This window comes from Rhinatrema bivittatum, chromosome 10 (assembly GCF_901001135.1).
Source record: "Rhinatrema bivittatum chromosome 10, aRhiBiv1.1, whole genome shotgun sequence".
Lineage (NCBI taxonomy): Eukaryota > Metazoa > Chordata > Amphibia > Gymnophiona > Rhinatrematidae > Rhinatrema > Rhinatrema bivittatum.
The window spans coordinates 23,068,910-23,089,262 of NC_042624.1; the positions used below are offsets into that span (position 1 = coordinate 23,068,910).

General features: G+C 41.7%; 1 protein-coding gene across 1 annotated transcript in view; it reads right to left on the reverse strand.

Moving 5' to 3' along the window:
- Positions 1 to 20,353, reverse strand: part of HMCN1 (hemicentin 1) — a 688,208-nt gene that overhangs the window by 20,455 nt on the left and 647,400 nt on the right. Inside the window, 2 exon segments of the mRNA XM_029617466.1 lie at positions 1,402 to 1,536; positions 16,591 to 16,710. Of these exon segments, the coding sequence (XP_029473326.1) occupies positions 1,402 to 1,536; positions 16,591 to 16,710 (255 nt within the window).

Genomic DNA, 20,353 nt, shown 5'->3' on the forward strand with positions numbered 1-20,353 from the left:
GCACTGTGTAATGTTTAAAAAATCCAAATGACTATCAATTAAATATTTTACTTTAATTCTTTGAGCAATTAGGTCTAGTTTCCCTAAAATCCAGAAAACGATAGCACGTAGACTGACAACTGCTTGGCTCATGCACTGTGTATGACATCCCACAGGATCCAGAGCATGAGGTAATGCATCCTTAGATTTCATGCCCCAATCAAAGGGGAGCTGCATTGGCAGAATTTCATTTGTAGCAAATTAAGGGGGCAATTTTCAGAACTGTGTGGGCAGGTGCAAAGTCCATGGCTAGTGTTAGCACCATTTCTCAAAGGGGACGTGCATATGCACCTAACCTCTAAAAAGCACTCAAGGAAAACGTGCCTGCAGAGACCTGTGCCTGTTTTTTCGGGGGATAGCTTCCTAGCCACAATCCCAAACTATGCATATTGTTGCTTCCCCCAGTCTGACCCCATGCGGGGAAGACCACCATATAATTGCGGGTACAAGTACATGACTCTTTCACATGCTTATATGCAGAAACAGGGTGGGGCGTATTCAGATAGCCCTACAACCTGGGTAAATAGCCATGTATACGGTTAAATGGCTTTTGAAGATTGCCCTCTTAGGGATACGTTTGTAACAGCCCAATGAAATATACACATAAGTGGCACTGATTTTCAATGGGAAAGTACTTGCATACCTTTCACCAAACCCACCTATACACATTTATATTGATAATTTGTCTGCAGATTTGTTTCAAGAAAATTGATGTGAATATTTTTGAAAATGCAGTGGTGTGTTAAGTCCAAACCTCTCTCCCACCTCCACTCACTGTGGGTAAACGTAGACGCCTAGCATGTGGCCAGTGTTTGTAGGTAAAGCACTGCTTCACCCAGGAAAATGCCTTTAAAAATCACGTCCTACGAGGGACACAGTCTCTTTTAACAGCTCGTGTAAGTTCGCGGGCAAATACATGCATAGGTTGCAACAGTATTCAGAACGGCCTTACATACATAAATCCGCTTGGAAAGTTATCCCACCAAATTTACTCGCATGTGGTCTCACCTGTAATTATGTGTGCAGAATTTTGCATGCATATTTTTGAAAATTGAAAAGTATGCAAGTAACTGCCAACCCCTCCTCTATTCTGTCTTGGAAACGCCTCCATTCATTCCAGTTTACCTGCATATTGAGCGGGCAGTTTTATAACCGGCCATTTCTTTGGGTTGGGGAGTTACAGCACCATTTTACCTAAGGAAATGCCTTTGAAAATGACCTTCTACATGTATGTCATTAAAGCTGAACCTATCATATCCCATTTGTCAAAGCAAGACTAGAATATTTTACATAGTCATCCGACAAATGCAAGTCTATAGAGCTTATTTTAAAATGATCATAAAATACATTTATTTTTCTTACCTTGACAGCTCAATCCATCAGATGTTCTTCTGAAACCAAGTCCACATCTCACAACACAGCGATAAGAGCCAATGATGTTCTCACAGTCTTGACCAGCATGGCAGGCATGTCCACCCAGAGCACACTCATCAATATCTACAATAAATGTCCGTCAGTAATAATGAAGAAAAACAAAGCACTACAATGTAGGCCATAGAGATTTAGCATTCAGATATAGGTCTCAAGTTCTGTGTGCATAGGATAAATTACAGATTCTAGTAAATGACAGGAAGAATATTCAGGCATATACAGTAATGCATGTTAGTTCATGCAGTACTAGTCTTGTCACATTAGTGAGGCTCATATGTCAAAAGTGTATTAATTTATTCAGTTTAAGCACGATCAAAGCATAAAGCACTGAAGCAGTGAAGATACCAGGACCTGAGGGAAGTGATCAGATTCCATGGAGCATTCATCAAGGAATCCCAAGGTCATCCCTCCTGCAGTTGTATCTGTACATTTGCCAGATGGCTATGCCCACAGATGTACTATCACCCCCCCCCCCACCTCACATCTGTCCTAAGAGCTCTACAGATGCTATCCTTGTTTGCTTGCTTTTCATGCAGTACAGAAGTGGTGTCATCAGCGTGCAACAACCTGGTTTTTCTTTTCTAGGGGAGCTGGAGTTTGATTTTATAGCCATATAAATTGGGGTATATGTGTGCTTTATTTATTTATTTATTTATTTTTACTATACTGACGTTCAGGACAAAGTCATATCACACCGGTTTACATTAAAACATAGGAAAGGTAAGGAAAGTTACATATAACATGGTAATAATTAAGATAACTTGAGGAGAACTTCCGGGTAACCTAGTATAAAGAAGAAACTAAGAACTTAAATCGGAACTTACATCAGAACTTAACGAATATCTTAAGGACAGACAGTGCTGAGGGAGGAAGTAAACAATTGAGGGACAATGGTAACAATAAAGTAGTGCTTAAGAGCAATTGAATTAACTAGAGGGGGTGGCTGGGGCTGGTGAAACTGGGAAAGGGGGAGGGACAAAGAAAGTGAAACGAAGGGGAGAGGGAGAGGGAAAAGAAAATGAAAAGAAGGGGGAATGAGGTAGGGGGAAAGGGATAGAGATAGTGATTCCAGCATACTTTGAACCACTAACTGCAACCACTAAATACCAGGGAGTTTAAGGAAATGGCCAGGGGATCAGGGGGAGGAAGGAAGTCCACGGAGATGGGGTAACTTCTTTAACTCTAAGGGGGCACGGTTTGGGATCAGAGGGCAGCACTGAGGCGAAAACATTTTATACTTTAAAATCACCATCTCAGGGGTCAGTGAGGAGGGCTGGAAGAGGGGGGTCTCACTTGACCCCCAGGATCTTTTTCACTATGGACAGGTGGGAAGACAGGAAAATCGGTTCTTACCTGCAAATTTTCATTCCTGTAGTACCAGAGAGCAGTATAACATACAATGCCACAACAAGATGACAATCTACCAGCTTGACAATTAAAAATGGTCACCTTGGTCAATCAATAATTGTCAAGAGTCCAAATCAACTTACTTTAATCAAATAAAACTGTAATTAATTCTACATGATGTATTCAACTATATTTTTGAAAAATGTATTTTAATTGAAAAATAAGAAACATTTTTTATGGAAAGGGTTGTGGTTTTATAATTCCGTATACTCCTGGGTTTTGCCTCCCTGCCAGCAGATGGAGACAGCAAAAGTTTCACTGACCCTGTACATAACTCAGTGTGCCACCTGCAGTCCCTCAGTATTGACCTGTACCCAAGCCAAGATGACAGCAACAACTTTAAATTTCTAAGCACATTTTCTCCCCTCCAACGAGCTGGAAGAAGGTGAAGTGGTTCAAAAACAAACTTATTTCCTAAATTTAACATTAGCGATCATCATTGAAAAACCTCCAACAACTCGCACTATATACAAAGCAACAGTCTGAGCAGCGGACTCTCTCTCCCCCCCCCCCCCCCCCCAGTAAATGGGTGGGTCTCTGGACTGATCTGTGGTACTACAGGAATGAAAATTAGCAGGTAAGAACCAATTTTCCTTACCCCTCTATGTACCCAGATCAGTCCAGACTCCTGGGATGTACCTAAGCTCCCCTTAACTCAGTTGGAACCTGGAGAGTTCCGCTTGAACATTCTAACTAAAGCACATGGAAGCTGGATCTCCTACATCCAAGCAATAATGCCTAGCAAAAGTGTGCAATGACTTCCCATTAGCTGCCCGAGAATGTGTCAAGTGCTCCACTAAATGCCCCAGCAGCAGGCACCCTTTAGAAATGTAAGTCAGTTCAAAGGGTTCCTTCAGCCACTGCACAATTGTAGCCTTAGCGGTGATCTGATGAACAAAGAGGTGATGTGATCTACGAAAATCATGTGACCTTTAGATATCTCAATAATGCATGCCTCCAATCTAAGAGCCTGAGCTCCCACACATGAGGCGTAGAGGAATCCAAATCCATAAAAGCTGGAAGCTCTTCTGTCTATCTAAGATAGAACACTAAGACTATCAAACGCAGAAAATAAGGCACCATGCATAAAGATACCCCCGAATCAGAATCTGTAGGAAAGGATCTCGACACAATAGCACCTGGAGCTCTGAAATTCTCCTGGTTGAACAAATAGCCATGTGAGCCCCTTCATGCAGCATCAAGGGGCACGGGGTTAAGCAGGGCTTTGCCGGGCTTCACCGGTTTGGCCAGTTTTGCCTCCCAGGATTATGGATTACTGGACTTAAGACCTGACTAACATCTTCAGGTAGGATTTACCTATGCCTTCTCTCCTCAAAGGCCTCCTAAGTGAAATCCTCGTTTTTGTATTTATACATTATATCATTCAAATTTAGTGTTTTAACTAGAATATTTTTCTTGTAATCATGCCACACACCAAAAGGAAGGCCCAGTTAAGGCCTCCTAGTGATATGGCTATGGTAGAAACCGGACAGAAAACTGTACTTGAATGGTTAGACCATCAGAACTCCCGCAAGGGCAGACTGCTGGGAGAGATGTATTAGAATGGACTGCCTCTCTCCAGGTCCTTGAAACATCACTGAGCCTTGGGGCGCCAGGTCCACAATCACCACCTGGAAGAGAAAGGGGTTTTTCCCCGGTGAGCCCAGGTGCTTTGCATGAGGAAATTCTAAATCCTCTGGATCTTCAAGATAAATTAGAGCAATCTAACAAGAATATGGAACCCTTGGAACAGAGAAAGCAAGAATTAATACAACTAAGTATGTTGGAAAGCTCTATTGTTATACCGAAAGAGACTAGCATACCAAGATTAATTAATCCTATTAAAGGGAAACAAGATAATATTGATGTAATAATGAAACCTGGAAATATAACTTTGGAAAGTCTGTGGAATTATTTGGTGAAACTTGATGTTTCAATAAATAAATTAACTGAAGCTGTGATGAAAACCTCCAACTCGTCAGTACAAAATACTGCAGAGTTGGAAAAGCAAAAGGGGATATGGATGTAATAGATAAACGTGTATTGCAGATTGAAAAAATTCAGTCATCAGAAAAATATAGAAGAAGAAACAAACAAAAGCTTAGAAAATTTAGAAAATGTAGTAAGATCATTAAATTTAAGAGTCAATAATTTTCCACTTATAAGAAAAATAGACCCTTTGGAATTATTTAGAAATTACATATTACAAATCTTGAAAATCCCTGAAAAATGCTTACCAGTGATAGTTAAAGCCTTCTATTTAGGAGGCAAGAAAAATGAGATTGAATTAGATCATATAACAAAGAATGGTAAAGGTAAAGAAATTGGAAATAATTCTATAGATCTATCAGATTTGCTACAAAAGTCTCAGGAAGAACTAGAAATAAAAACAAGGGGGACTCTATTATTTCAATTTGTGTTTTCCTCAGACAGGGATAATATAATGAAGTCCTTCTTCCGCAATAGATTAAATACTTTCTACGGCCAAAAAGTATGGATCTTTCCCAATCTTATAAAATCTACCCAGATCCGTAGGAGAAACTTTTGCAATATAGGAAGGTAGTATTAGATAAAGGGGGATATTTTAATTTAAAATATCCATGTAAGTGCATTATTAAATTGGAGGGTAAAAACTATTCATTTATAGATCCAGTTGGTCTAAAAAACCTCCTTGCAATAAAATGACTGGCATTAAAAATAAATAGGTCTTAGATAATGTATATTCTTCTTGATTCTATTTTTTACCTGACTACCGTTCAGAATGAGGGAATTTCACTGTTACTTCCTTATAATATTATAAATGACAGAGGGTTGATAAGGAAAAATGTAAATGATTAAGTTATGTTATTGTCTGATTGGTTATAACTCAACTCAGTCATTATGATGTTTTATTGTATATTTGTTTATTGTAATGAAATGGAAAGCAATAAATAAAGAATTAAAAAAAAAAAAAAAAAGAAATTACAAAATGAATACCATCTCTGCAACAGATCAAGTTCATCAAATAAAAAAGATCCCAGTCTTGATTAACCAACGAAAGCCTGAACCAAACTATAACTTTAAGCGACCAGAAAAACACCCAAAAATGAAAACTGAAAAGAACCCAAATTTAATTAATATAAATGCCAAAAGTCTGAATATGATTAATTGTTTAATGTTGTCTTTTATCCTGATAAATATCCAATCAATTGCAAAAAAAAACGACAACAATCGATGATATGTTAAGAGATTCTTCCCTAGATTTTATAGCCATTACAGAATCATGGCTAAAAAAAAATCAGATATGATGGTTTTAAATGAGATTGCAAATGAAAAGTATAATGTTAACTCTGTTCCCAGGCCATTGCGAAAAGGTGGAGGATTGTTATTAATCAGTAAAAAAAAAAGTCTAAAGTTAAAAAAACGGACATTTGAAATTCCAGATAAACATGAAATTGCTATATTTGAGTCAGATAGTTTACAAATGTGTTTGGTATACTGCCCCCCTGGTTTACTCAAATCAAATATCTCACCAATTATAGAAAGTTTAATCACAATTTAAATCCTGAAAAACCCTCAATTCTTCATATGAATGTCTTACCTTGATCCCTAGCATGTAATACACTAGTTGAAACGTTGTAAGCACTAGGCTTTGATTTACTTACTTCAAAAATCACCAAAGGTGGACATGCTCTGGATTTGATATTTGCAAATTCAAAAATAGTAAATGATATAAAGTTAGTTATTAGTCCTGTTCCCTGGTCTGACCATTTTCTATTAGAATCAAATATTTTGTTTACAAATTATGATAAAAAGGAAATGAATAAAAACATCACCTTCCAATATAGAAAACCTTATAATATAGAATTACTGTCGAATGAATTAGCACAAGCATTATTAGACACAGATTAATGGTACCGAGGATGCAGCTAATAGTTGGCATGCCATAACACAGGAAATAGCAAATAAAATAAACCCCCAAAAACCAAAGTTGTGAAATAATTAAAAAAACAGAATCCCGGGTATAATAATGATTTAAGGCAAATAAAAATTGCATTAAGAAGAAAAGAAAGAAAACAACAAAAAACTCAATCAATATTAGATTTAAGTAATTATCGAGTTTATTTGGCCTATTATAGGAAAATGATAAACAATAGAAAAAAAAACAATATTACAATGCAAAAAATTTTCAAATAATCCAAAAACTTTATTTGATATTGTTACTAAACTTACTAGTGATCCTTTGAGATGCGAAACATTACCAGAATCACGATGTGAAGAAATAGCATCATTTTTTAAAACTAAGGGCCTTATTTTCTAAACGGATCGCACGTGATAAGGGACGTTTCGAACACGTGCGATACCAAAATGGGGGCGGAGTCGGTCCCAGAAGAGGAGTCATCGGTGCGTCACCAGGGCCGACTCCGCGAAGATGCCGCGGACAACGAAAAAGTAAGGCCCTTTTCGCGTTCGAGCCCAATAGATTCATCTTCTATGGTGGTGCTATTGGGTGCAAAACTGGCAGTGATCGCACCGTGACAGTGCGATCGCTGCCGGCTAACTCAGGCCCGCCCCCCACCCCTCATCCCCTAAAGTATCGCAGGCCTGTGATACTTTAGAAAATGATGTCCTAAGGTACATAACTTGATTGAGACTGGACCATATTCCAACACAGAATATTAATATGCCAAAAAGGGAGATACCAAAATGGTCAAAATTTGAAATTACAACAAAGCTTGAAATTGAAAATTTGATTCAGAAATTAAATCCAGCAAATCATCGATTGGACACAATTAGCACATTAACCCTCAAGCAGTGTGTAGAAACAATTAGTACGTCTCTAGTAGCCATAATTAATCAATCCCTCAATGAAGGAAGTATGCCAGCACTGCTAAAAAATGCAATAGTAAGACCAATCTTGAAGCAGCCAGATCTAGATCCTACGATTTTAAAGAATTATAGGCCAATCTCAAATTTATCATTTTTGGCCAAACTAATCGAGAAAGTAGTAAACAAACAACTAAGTGAGCACTTAGAAAATAATGAGGTCCTATATACTTCACAGCATGGTTTTCGCAAATTACATAGTACTGAGACATTATTACTCTCTCTGTTGGATCTGGTTCTTAGGAGTTTTGATAGAGGCCAATGTTTTTTTTACTCGTGTTGTTAGATCTTTCAGTGGCCTTTGACATGGTAGATCATAATATTCTTCTCAATAGATTACAGGACATTGGATTAATAGATACTACCTTAAAATGGTTTAGATCATTTTTAGAAAATATAACTTTTATGGTTAGGATTAAAGATATTATGTCAGAAAAGATAAAATTGACAACAGGAGTTCCGCAGGGCTCGGCCCTATCGGCCACTTTGTTTAATGTGTACCTCTTACCGCTATGTCACTTGTTAACCAGTCTAGTCTTAACTTATTATATTTATGCGGATGATATTCAGCTGCTATTTTTGATAGAAAGCAATATTGAATCCACTTTCAGAATGGTCGAAATGTACTTAAAAATCATTGGCCAACTTCTTGTACAAATGAAACTGATTTTCAATTTAGATAAATCAGTCTTCATGATTTTAGATAGAAAAAATGTCAGTTTAGAAAAAAAAATGATCACCCTGGATGATCAAACATGTTTTAAGTTAACGGATACAACAAGAAACTTAGGACTCATCATTGATTATGAATTAAATTTTAAAGCCCACATATCTAAAAAAGTAAAGGAAGGTTTTAATAAATTAAGATTTTTGAAACGTCTAAAATCCTTGCTCTCACAAAATAATTTTAGATATGTTGTACAGGTGTTATTATTTTCAGGACTTGATTATTGCAATTCTACCATGCTAGGACTTTCAAAAATAACTATACGGCCCCTCCAGGTTATCCAAAATGTTGCAGCAAGGATACTAACAAATACAAGAAAAAAAGATCACATTACACCAGTTCTAAAGTCTTTACACTGATTACCAATTGAGTACAGAATCAAACATAAAACATTATGTATGATTCATAAGATCATATATAGGGACAAAACAGACTGTCTGAACTCAACTATCAAACTCCACGTACCTCAATGAGAACTAAGGTCAGCAAATAAAGGGTTAATTTCAGTGCCTACTGTTAGATCTGCTCACCTCAACGAAGTGAGGGACAGGGCTATTTCGATTGCAGCCTACCACTGGAACTTAGAGTATAGGATAACTTGAAGAAATTCAAGAAAGACCTAAAAACATGGTGCTTTCAGCAAGCATATGGAACCAATGCCAAAGAGGGTAATTGAGAAACTAAAGTTTGACAGAGGGATTTATTTCTATTTTCTTAACTATATTTATTTTATTTCTAATGAGTAGATTTTAGTTATTTTGTTTTTATTTTTTATTGAATTTTATTGTATTTATTCTGTTTCAAACCGTTGTATAATGATTTTTACTAAGTAAACCGTAAAGATAGAATCTTGTGTTCTGTGTAATGGTATATAAGAATTGCGTAAATAAATAAATAAATAAATAAATGAAGTGTCAAGTCTTTAACCGTAGCTCTCTTTAGTGGTTCAACCAAGCCTCACACAATCCTCTAAGGACTAGATTCAGATTAAGATGGACAAATGTTTCACACCTGAGGACACAAGTTCTTAGCTCCCTGAGGGAACCGTATAACATAATCCAGTGTCCCTACTTGGACTCTCAGAAAGTTAAAAGCCAGTCCCTTGACCAGAACCTTTCTGTAGAAAAGCCGAAATATGCGACACCATAGCCTGACCAGACTGAGGCTGAACTCCATCAACAGCAGACCAGGACTCGAAGATCCTCCAAATTTGCACATACGTCAAGGATGTAGAAGATCGCCTAGCCTGCAATAAGGTGGAAATAACCGCTTCAGAATATCCCCTCCATCGCAGATGTCTCCTCTCAGAAGCGAAGCCATGAGACAGAAGTGAGCCACCTGACCCAAAAATATTGGGCCCTGGGGAAAACAGTTGACCAATATCCAAACCTAAGGGGCCCATCTATGGCCTTGTTGATCAGATCTGGGAAGCATGGTCGATGTGGCCATTCTGGAGCAACTAGGATCATGCTGCCTGGATTTTTCTCTATCCGCCGTAATCCCTTGTCCACTAGATGCTACGGAAGGGAAGACAAAGAAGAATCCCTCGTCCATGGAAGCACCAGAGCTCTGATTCCTTTGTACCATTTTCTGGTCAGCGGCTGTAAAACCATGACCCCTTGATTTTCTCTTTGGACGGTATATCCCCATCTTCTGTGAATGAGACCCATTGCTGCCTCCATCAGCATCCATTCCCCGGGGTCTAACTTTCTCTGACTGATAAGATCCGCCTGAATGTAGTTCACGCCGGCGATGTGAGACACTGCCAGCAGCTCCAAGTGCTGTTCTGCCCAGAGGATCAACTCCTGGGCCTCTCGAGCCGCTGACTGATTCTTGGTTCTGCCTTGAAGGCTGATGTAGTCCACCATCATTGCATTGTCTGATAGGATCCGTACTGGAAGGCCACGTAACCTTGGCAGTCAGGCATGCAACGCAAAATGCACCGCTCTCATCTCTGATTGTTAGGCCATGAGGCCTCCTGTTTCGACCACTGGCCCTGTGCCGAATGATCTTGCCACACCACACTCCATCCAGAGAGGCTTGCATTGGTAACTATTATCCAATTCAGAATCCAATTCCACACAACGCTCGAGATTGGTGCAAGTAATCACCATGAAAAAGACTGTCCCTGGCTTCCCCCTCTTATGGACGAGGAAGATGAAACTCTTCCAATAACTGTTTCTGGTGGAAGAAGAGCCCTTTGCAGAGGCCGTATATGTGCGAATGCCCAAAGCATTAATTCCAATGTCGATGCCATAGAACCCAGACCTGTAAATAGTCCAAGACCCTGGGCAACAAAAGCTCTAGCAGAAGCCTAATCTGACTGCATTTTCAGCAATCTCTCTCCGTGAGAAACATTCTCCCCGTTAATATGCTGAACTGAGCTCCCAGATACTCCAGAGTTTGTAAGAGGACTAAATGGCTCATTACTAGATTCGTCATCCATCCTAGAGACTTCAAGTGCATCGGTACCTTTTGTACTGATTGGTGACAGAGTTCATTTGATTTTGTATGAATAAGCCAGTCATCCAAATAAGGATTCACCAACACACACTCCTTTTGCAATGCAGCTGCTCCCACCACCATCACTTTGGTGAAGGTATGTGGAGCCATTGCCAAGTGAAGGGAAGGGCTCAAAACTGAAAATGTTTCTTTAGGACCATGAACCTCAGGAATCTCTGGTGCTCTGGCCTGATGGCTATGTACAGATATGGCTCTATCAAGGCGAGAGATGCCAAGAACTCTCCCTTGTGTACCATCACTATGACGGACCTCAGAATTGGACCTCAGAGTTTCCATGTGGAATTTGGGAAGCTTGAGAGCTGCATTTACTTTCCTTAAATCCAATATCTCTTGAATTAGATACAAGAGGGAAAAGAAACATAACGCTTAACTTTAAATTGATCTAACATGGGCAAAAGCTGTAGTAGTCAAATTGCTTTGAGCATCTAAACAGCACTGACACAAATGGAGAGAGAGGACAATGGCTATCAGACGGCAAGCCTCACAGATAGCAAGGTGCTTGGACCTGTTTGTCCCTGGTGCCTAGATCTCCTGAACTTTGGTTCTAGGTGGCCTTCTCTACGCACACCAATGCCACCTGGTCATATATGCACACCCCTCCAGGACGCATGCAAATACGTGCTCAAAACTAGGTCACGGTTGTACGCGCACAAGTACCCATGCAAATACGTGCTCCAGTCTATGTTGCAGCCTTACGCGCTCAAGTACCTGCGCAAATACGAGCACAAATCTAGGTCACAGATGTATATGCTCAAATCTAGGCTATGGCCTTTCACACACAGAACCCAGCACATGCAACTGCCACACAGTGAGAATGTGCACCCACGCTTATGCATGCGAGAAAAGAACCATGCAGTGGCCTACCACATGCTAAGTAAAGCCTGCCTACACCTGCAGCACATTTAGACCCGGATCCATTTAACATCTGGCACCAAAAATCATCAGCCTGAAGAGTTTCTCAACAGCTCAGGCCTCTTGACTGGCCGAGAATCCATGGAGACTGGGGCCAAGAGCCAGCATCCCGCTAAACACACTTTGCACATAAGCAAACTAAAATCAGCAGAAGACCTCTACTCCTCCTCAGTGCAAGTGCTTCTCTGCACCTCTGCGAGACAAGGAACTGACAGCGATAGCTGAGGAGGGGAATCCCTTACCTCTCCTGCCGACACTGCTAGGGAATTGAAAATGGCTGCCGCCCGTTTCCACTCTGACGGGGTAAGCTTCAGTGCTAGACCCTGTCACCCACAAGGCTTGTTTTACCGGTGCGGTAATGCTCGAAGCAGACCCCGAACGCCATGCCACTTTTACCGCAAGCACATGCTGTTCCTCCCCACACCCGAGGCACCACCAGCATCTCAACGGCAAGCAGGGGAATAGTCCCCTGTGCACCACGGAGCCAACACCCAGTCTCCTCCGCAGGTAGAGAAGCTGCTAAAAAACCTCATTGCTGAGCTCCCTGAACTGCTGAGGCAGCTTTCACACCTGGAACCTCGCTGCTGCACAGATTCCTCTAACTAGTTCCTTGTTCTCTCTCTCTCTTTTTTTTTTTTACTCTCTGAGAATAAATAAAGATATGTATTTATTTATTTATTTTTAACTTTTATATACCGATGTTCCTTTATAGCAGGGGTCGGGAACCCATGGCTCGCGAGCCAGATATGGCTCTTTTGAGGGCTGCATCTGGCTCGCAGACAAGTGTCGCCATACTTCGCGGTTCCCCGCTGACCCAGCTGCTCCCCGGTCCTCCGCCGCCCGGGCTTAAAATGCTGTCAGCCCGGGCGGAACGCGGCAGGACAGCTGGAGTCAGCGGCACCGGCGTGCTCTCTTCTCCTCCCCCCCCCCCCCCGCGGCCCGGAAGAGGAAGTGGAGAGCATCGGGTGCCTGCGCGGGGGGAAGAAGAGACCACACTAGCGTGGTCTCTTCTTCCGCGCAGGCACCCGATGCTCACCACTTCCTCTTCCGGGCCGCGGGGGGGAGGAGAAGAGAGCACGCCGACTGGAGTCATCCGGGTGCCTGCGCGGGAGTCATCGGGTGTCAGCCGGGTGCCAGCGCTGGAGTCATCGCGCAGGCACCCGATGCTCTCCACTTCCTCTTCCGGGCCGCGGGAAGAAGAGAGCACGCCGGTGCTCTCTTCTTCCCGCGGCCCGGAAGAGGAAGTGGAGAGCATCGGGTGCCTGCGCGGGAAGACCCGCGCAGGCACGCTAGTCTCCGACGGGAAGAAAACTGCAGCGCGGCTCGGAGGAAAATGAAAATCTTCAACCGCGGCCGATGGGACTCCGCCTTCGCCTCCGCGAGGGCTGAAAATGAAGGAGGTTAGCGTTGGGAGGTGGCTGCTGCTGCCGCGAGTTCCCGGGGGGGGGGGGGGGGGGGAAGGGGGAGAGAGAGTGAATGAATGAGCGAGCAAGCATGTGTGTTTGAGATCCTGTGTGAGAGATTGCATGTATGTGAATGATTGAGAGCCTGTATATGTGAAAGAGAGTATGTCTGTGATTGAGATCCTGCCTGTGAGAGAGAGAGCATGAATGTAAGTTTACCATTGGGAACCTGTATGTGTAAGTTTGTAATTGAAAACCTGTTTGTTTGAAAGAGTATGTGTGTATGATTGAGATCCTTTGTGTGTGAGAGAGATCATGTGTATGTATGATTAAGAGCCTGTGTGTATAAGTAAGAGAGAGATCATGTGTGTCTGTGTCTGACAGCTGGTTTAGGTGATGGAGCATGTGAGTATGTGATTGAGAGCCTGTGTTTAAATGAGAGAGAGAGACCATGTGTGTCTGTGTGATTGAGAGCTGATTTAGGTGAGGGAGCATGTGAGTATGTGATTGAGAGCCTGTGTGTAAATGAGAGAAAGAGAGGACATGTTTGTAAGCATGTGAATGAGAGTCTGTGTGTGAGAGAAAAAGACAGCATGTATTTATGTGATTGAAAGCCTGTGTGTGTGTAAGCGTGAAAAGATAGACAGCATGTGTGTAAATGTGTAATTAAGAGCCTATATAAGTGAGAGAGAAAAAACATTTGTATATGTGAGTGACTGAGAGCATGTGTGTATAGGTGTGTCATTGAGAGCCAGTGTGAGAGAGAGCGCTGGTATGTGACTGAGAGAGGAGAAAGTTCCAAGCAAACCACCCCACCTCCTGCTAATTCAGAACAATCTCAGGACACCTGGATATCAAACGTTCCCAGGTATGCAGAGCAAAAAAATTTTTGTATCCTTATTATTTTTCATTACTGGATCTTTGTGTCTGCTATTTTGAAATATTTTGTTGGTATCTGGAAATGTTTTATATGAGTTTTTAATTATTGGATATTCCACTCATCAGCTGTTTCGAAATATGTTCTTTTTGTTAGTACAGTTTTACTGCTGATGATTTTATATTTCTTGATTTGTTTTATAAGGATGTGTGATGTTTCTTTTTTCCTTTGTTACACTGCATACAGAGACTCTGGCTTGTTGCAGTTTCCAATTCAGTTTTTGTCTGCATGCTTCTTGTTATGCGTTTTGGTCTCTTTATTCTATGTTAGGTGAGGGACAGCACGTGATTCAGGTGAGGTTTTCTGCTGGCGTGTAGTTTCTGTGTAGGACTCTATAGCAGCCTGACTTGGTCTGTTTTCCTAATAGGAGATGTATTGGTGTCTTAAGGCCTGGTGTAATATTTTCAGAGACTTATTGTACTTTAAAAGTGTGATCTTACATAAAATGCACACATTTACTTGTATTTAGTTTTAAACATATTGTATGGCTCTCATGGAATTACATTTTAAAATATGTGGCGTTTATGGCTCTCTCAGCCAAAAAGGTTCCTGACCCCTGCTTTATAGAATACATATCGCACCGGTTTACATAAGAACTGAACTTTCGCCTTGGGGCGAGTACAGGGAACATGAGATACTAATAACTTATAATGAATAGCTTGTACAAATAACTGATACAAATAACTTATATACGAATAACTTGTAACTTTGTATGAACAACCTAGGGCTGTACAAGGGGTCACTGTGGATGGAGAGGGTTGAGAATAACAAGCTGTCTCTCCTTGGAGCGAGTACAGAGAAACATGAGGTACAGATAAATTATAACATAGTGTGAACAACCTGGGGCTATACAAGGAGTCACTTGAAACAGAGAGGGCTAGGAATAACAAGTGTAGAATGTACACTAATGTACAAACTATTAGTACAAACATTAGTACAAACTAATGTAGAAACCAATACTTTCCTTTGATGCAGAGGTTCAGGTTCCAGGAGCGCAGGCCGCATGGCAGATCAGAAAAGAGCCAGACCGCTGGCTATATTCATCTCCTTGCACCAAACTTTAGCAACCCAACCCAGGGCAAACCATATAAAAGGGATCCTTCCCTGCTCCACTGGGCTTGCAGCGCAGAACTGCCAGCCCTGTCTCATGGGGGATGAGGTATCTGGACCACCAGATGTCCACCCCACGGACCTCCAGACCAAGTTATCAGAAGGGTCACCAACCCCCTGCTCATCCACCTCAAACCAGGGGGGATAGCCCCACCAGGCCCTCACAACCCCCTGGGAGGATTCAGAAATTTTGCCTTTTTAATCTTTTTTTTTTTCTTTCTTTCCAGACTGCAGGTTTTACACCATCTCCCATCTGCTGGAGACAGAGAAATACTGAGGGACTGCAAGCGGCACACTGCATTATGTACAGTGCCAGTGAAACTTTCTCTGTCTCCATCTGCTGGCAGGGAGCAAAATCTAGGAGTCTGGACTGATCTAGGTAGGTACAGGGAATGCAGGCTGCATGGGCTCTTTAAATGATGGTGGTCCTGGGATTTGGGACCACCATTATGTGGAGCTACTTTGCCACAGTATTTTACCAGGAGGTATTTTACCACCAGGAAAAATCCTTTGGGATTTAGTAAGCTGCAGTACTGAGCATCAAACGATGGAGAATCCTGCGGCACTTTTTATTCCAGGGAAAATATCACGGCTTAGTAAATGACTCCCTTAGTCTTGCAAATCTTCTACATACAATGCAGGCTTTGAATACTTAACATATACAGATATTACGGATTAAACAAGAGAGAGTACAGGAGGTCCAGTCTAGCCTCCAAAATGCCATACCAACTTTCTGTTAGAAGAAGAAAGAGAAATATCTGCCCATATGACAAGCAGGCAAAACTCATACCCTAAGTAAACATGTGAGTTCCACCTCCATCTTTTGTCAGAAAAGTTGAACAAAACATCATACCACCATGTATGAAAATATATGCCTTATCCACCTTGCTTTCTCCACTACAATGGACTGGAGGACAGGTTGAATTTAGTGATATATGTTGGACGTCTGTACGTACAATGTAAGATCTTAAACAATACAGATGGAAACCTTATGTGCTCGTGTCCAAATTTTATATAAATCATATTCGGTCAAACTTAAGTGCAATCCTTATTCCACAGTGAGATGAGCTTTGCTTAGGTGTTCTTAGGTTCATCAGCATACAACTAAGCACTTTTTTTTAAGGTACTAAATGAAAAAATAGTTTTAGTAAATAGAGACAATTTCGCTTTTTCAATTTGTGTGAGACAAAAGCATTTAGCAGCCCTGTAGAAACGTCCCTTGCAGGCTGGCTTACCCTGGCATGCTCTTCCATCTGCTGATATGGTCAAGCCTCTTGGGCAGGAGCAGTAGTAAGTCCCCATGGCATTATGACATGCGTGCGAACAAGGATTGCGAATAGCACACTCGTCCTCATCTGAAGAAGTGAAAATGACATTTTGTCAGGTTTTCTGGAAACTTTGTTCATACATTGAAAGAAATAACCACCGAAGTGTGCGTTTTGGTTTAATGGCCCAGCATTTTCCCTTTAACTTCCTGTTCTCCAGTGCTGTATGTATATATTTTCATAGATTACACTCGTATAATTAGACCCGTGTTAGCAGCTGCAAAACCAGACCTAACTGTACAAATTAGGAATAGTAAGAAATGATGCCTGTTAAGAACATACGAACATAAGAAATTGCCATGCTGGGTCAGACCAAGGGTCCATCAAGCCCAGCATCCTGTTTCCAACAGAGGCCAAACCAGGCCACAAGAACCTGGCAAGTACCCAAACACTAAGCAGATCCCATGCTACGGATGCAATTAATAGCAGTGGCTATTCCCTAAGGCAGGGGTCGGGAACCCATGGCTCGCGAGCCAGATATGGCTCTTTTGAGGGCTGCATCTGGCTCGCAGACAAGTGTCGCCACACTTTCCCGCTGACCCAGCTGCTCCCCGGTCCTCCTCCGCCCGGGCTTAAAATGCTGTCAGCCCGGGCGGAACGCGGCAGGACAGCTGGAGTCAGCGGCACCGGCATGCTCTCTTCTTCCCGCCCCCCCCCCCCCCGTGACCCGGAAGAGGAAGTGGAGAGTATCGGGTGCGTGCGCGGCAAGAAAAGCCCACGCTCGTGCGCTCGGCATCGGCCCGAAGAAAAGAAGACTGCAGCGCGGCTCGGAGGAAAATGAAGAGGTTCAACCGCGGCCGATGGGACTCCGCCTCCGCGAGGGCTGAAAATGAAGAGGTTAGCGTTGGGAGGAGGCTGCTGCTGCCACGAGTTCCCGGGGTGGGGGAGAGAGAGAGTGAATGAGCGAGCACATTCACTCTCTCTCTCCCCCACCCCCACCTCGGGAACTCGCGGCAGCAGCAGCCTTCTCCCAACGCTAACCTCTTCATTTTCAGCCCTCGCGGAGGCGGAGTCCTATCGGCCGCGGTTGAACCTCTTCATTTTCCTCCGAGCCGCGCTGCAGTCTTCTTTTCTTCGGGCCGATGCCGAGCGCACTAGCGTGGCCTCTTCTTGCCGCGCACGCACCCGATACTCTCCACTTCCTCTTCCGGGCCGCGGGGGGGGGCGGGCCTGTCTGTGTGTGTGTGAGAGATTGCATGTATGTGAATGATTGGGAGCGTGTACATGTGAAAGAGAGTATGTCTGTGATTGAGAGCCTGCCTGTGAGAGAGAGAGAGCATGAATGTAAGTTTACCATTGGGAACCTGTATGTGTAAGTTTGTGATTGAAAACCTGTTTGTGTGAAAGAGTATGTGTGTATGATTGAGATCCTTTGTGTGTGAGAGAAATCATGTGTATGTATGATTAAGATCATGTGTGTCTGTGTGTGATTGAGAGCTGATTTAGGTGAGGGAGCATGTGAGTATGTGATTGAGAGCCTGTGTGTAAATGAGAGAAAGAGAGGACATGTTTGTAAGCATGTGAATGAGAGTCTGTGTGTGAGAGAAAAAGACAGCATGTATTTATGTGATTGAAAGCCTGTGTGTGTGTGTAAGCGTGAAAAGATAGACAGCATGTGTGTAAATGTGTAATTAAGAGCCTATATAAGTGAGAGAGAAAAAATGTGTATATGTGAGTACTGAGAGCATGTGTGTATAGGTGTGTCATTGAGAGTCAGTGTGAGAGAGAGCGCTGGTATGTGACTGAGAGAGGAGAAAGTTGCAAGCAAACCACCCCTCCTCCTGCTAATTCAGAACAATCTCAGGACACCTGGATATCAAATGTTCCCAGGTATGCAGAGCAAAAAAATTTTTGTAACCTTATTATTTTTCATTACTGGGTCTTTGTGTCTGCTATTTTGAAATATTTTGTTGGTATCTGGAAATGTTTTATATGAGTTTTTAATTATTGGATATTCCACTCATCAGCTGTTTCGAAATATGTTCTTTTTGTTAGTACAGTTTTACTGCTGATGATTTTATATTTCTTGATTTGTTTTATAAGGATGTGTGATGTTTCTTTTTTCCTTTGTTACACTGCATACAGAGACTCTGGCTTGTTGCAGTTTCCAATTCAGTTTTTGTCTGCAAGCTTCTAGTTATGCGTTTTGGTCTCTTTATTCTTTGTTAGGTGAGGGTCAGCACGTGATTCAGGTGAGGTTTTCTGCTGGCGTGTAGTTTCTGTGTAGGACTCTATAGCAGCCTGGCTTGGTCCGTTTTCCTAATAGGAGATGTATTGGTGTCTTAAGGCCTGGTGTAATATTTTCAGAGACTTATTGTACTTTAAAAGTGTGATCTTACATAAAATGCACACATTTACTTGTATTTAGTTTTAAACATATTGTATGGCTCTCATGGAATTACATTTGAAAATATGTGGCGTTTATGGCTCTCTCAGCCAAAAAGGTTCCTGACCCCTGCCCTAAGGTAACTTGATTAATAGCAGTTACTGGACTTCTCTTCCAAGAACTTATCCAATTTTTTTTAACCCAGCTATACTAACTGCACTAACCACATCCTCTGACAACAAATTCCAGAGTTTAATTGTGCATTGAGTGAAAAAGAATTTTCTCTGATTAGTCTTAAAAGTGCTACTTGCTAATTTCATGGAATGTCCCCTAGTCCTTCTATTATCCGAAAGTGTAAATAACCAATTCACATCTAGTTGGTTCAAGACTTCATGATTTTAAACACCTCTATCATATCCCCCCTCAGCCGTCTCTTCTCCAAGCTGAACAGCCCTAACCTATTCAGCCTTTCCTCATAGGGGAGCTGTTCCATTCCCCTTATCACTTTGGTTGCCCTTCTCTGTACCTTCTCCATCGCAATTATATCTTTTTTGAGATGTGGCGACCAGAATTGTACACAGTATTCAAGGTGCGGTCTCATCATTGAGCAATACAGAGGCATTATGACATTTTCTGTTTTATTAACCATTCCCTTCCTAATAATTCCCTTCCTAATAATTCCTAATAATTTTGACTGCTGCAGCACACTGAGCCGACGATTTTAAAGTATTATCCACTATGATGCCTAGATCATTTTCCTGAGTGGTAGCTCCTAATATGGAACCCAACATTGTGTAATTAAAGCATGGGTTATTTTTCCCTATGTGCATCACCTTGCACTTGTCCACATTAAATTTCATCTGCCATTTGGATGCCCAATCTTCCAGTCTCACAAGGTCCTCCTGTAATGTATCACAATTTGCTTATGATTTAACTATTCTGAATAATTTTGTATCATCTGCAAATTTGAAACTCGTCTTATTCCAGTCCAGATCATTTATAAATATATTGAAAAGCACCGGTCCAAGTACAGATCCCTGAGGCACTCCACTGTTTACCATTTTCCACTGAGAAAATTGACCATTTAATCCTACTCTCTGTTTCCTGTCTTTTAACCAATTTGTAATCCACGAAAGGATATCACCTCCTATCCCATTACTTTTTAGTTTCCTTAGAAGCCTCTCATGAGGGACTTTATCCAACGCCTTATGAAAATCCAAATACACTACATCTACTGGTTCACCTTTATCCACATGTTTATTAACCTCTTCGGATATATTTTTAAAAGTTTTTATTACGAGTTTTTGCCTCTATGGCCAACTTCATTTCAAATTCTCTCTTTGCCTT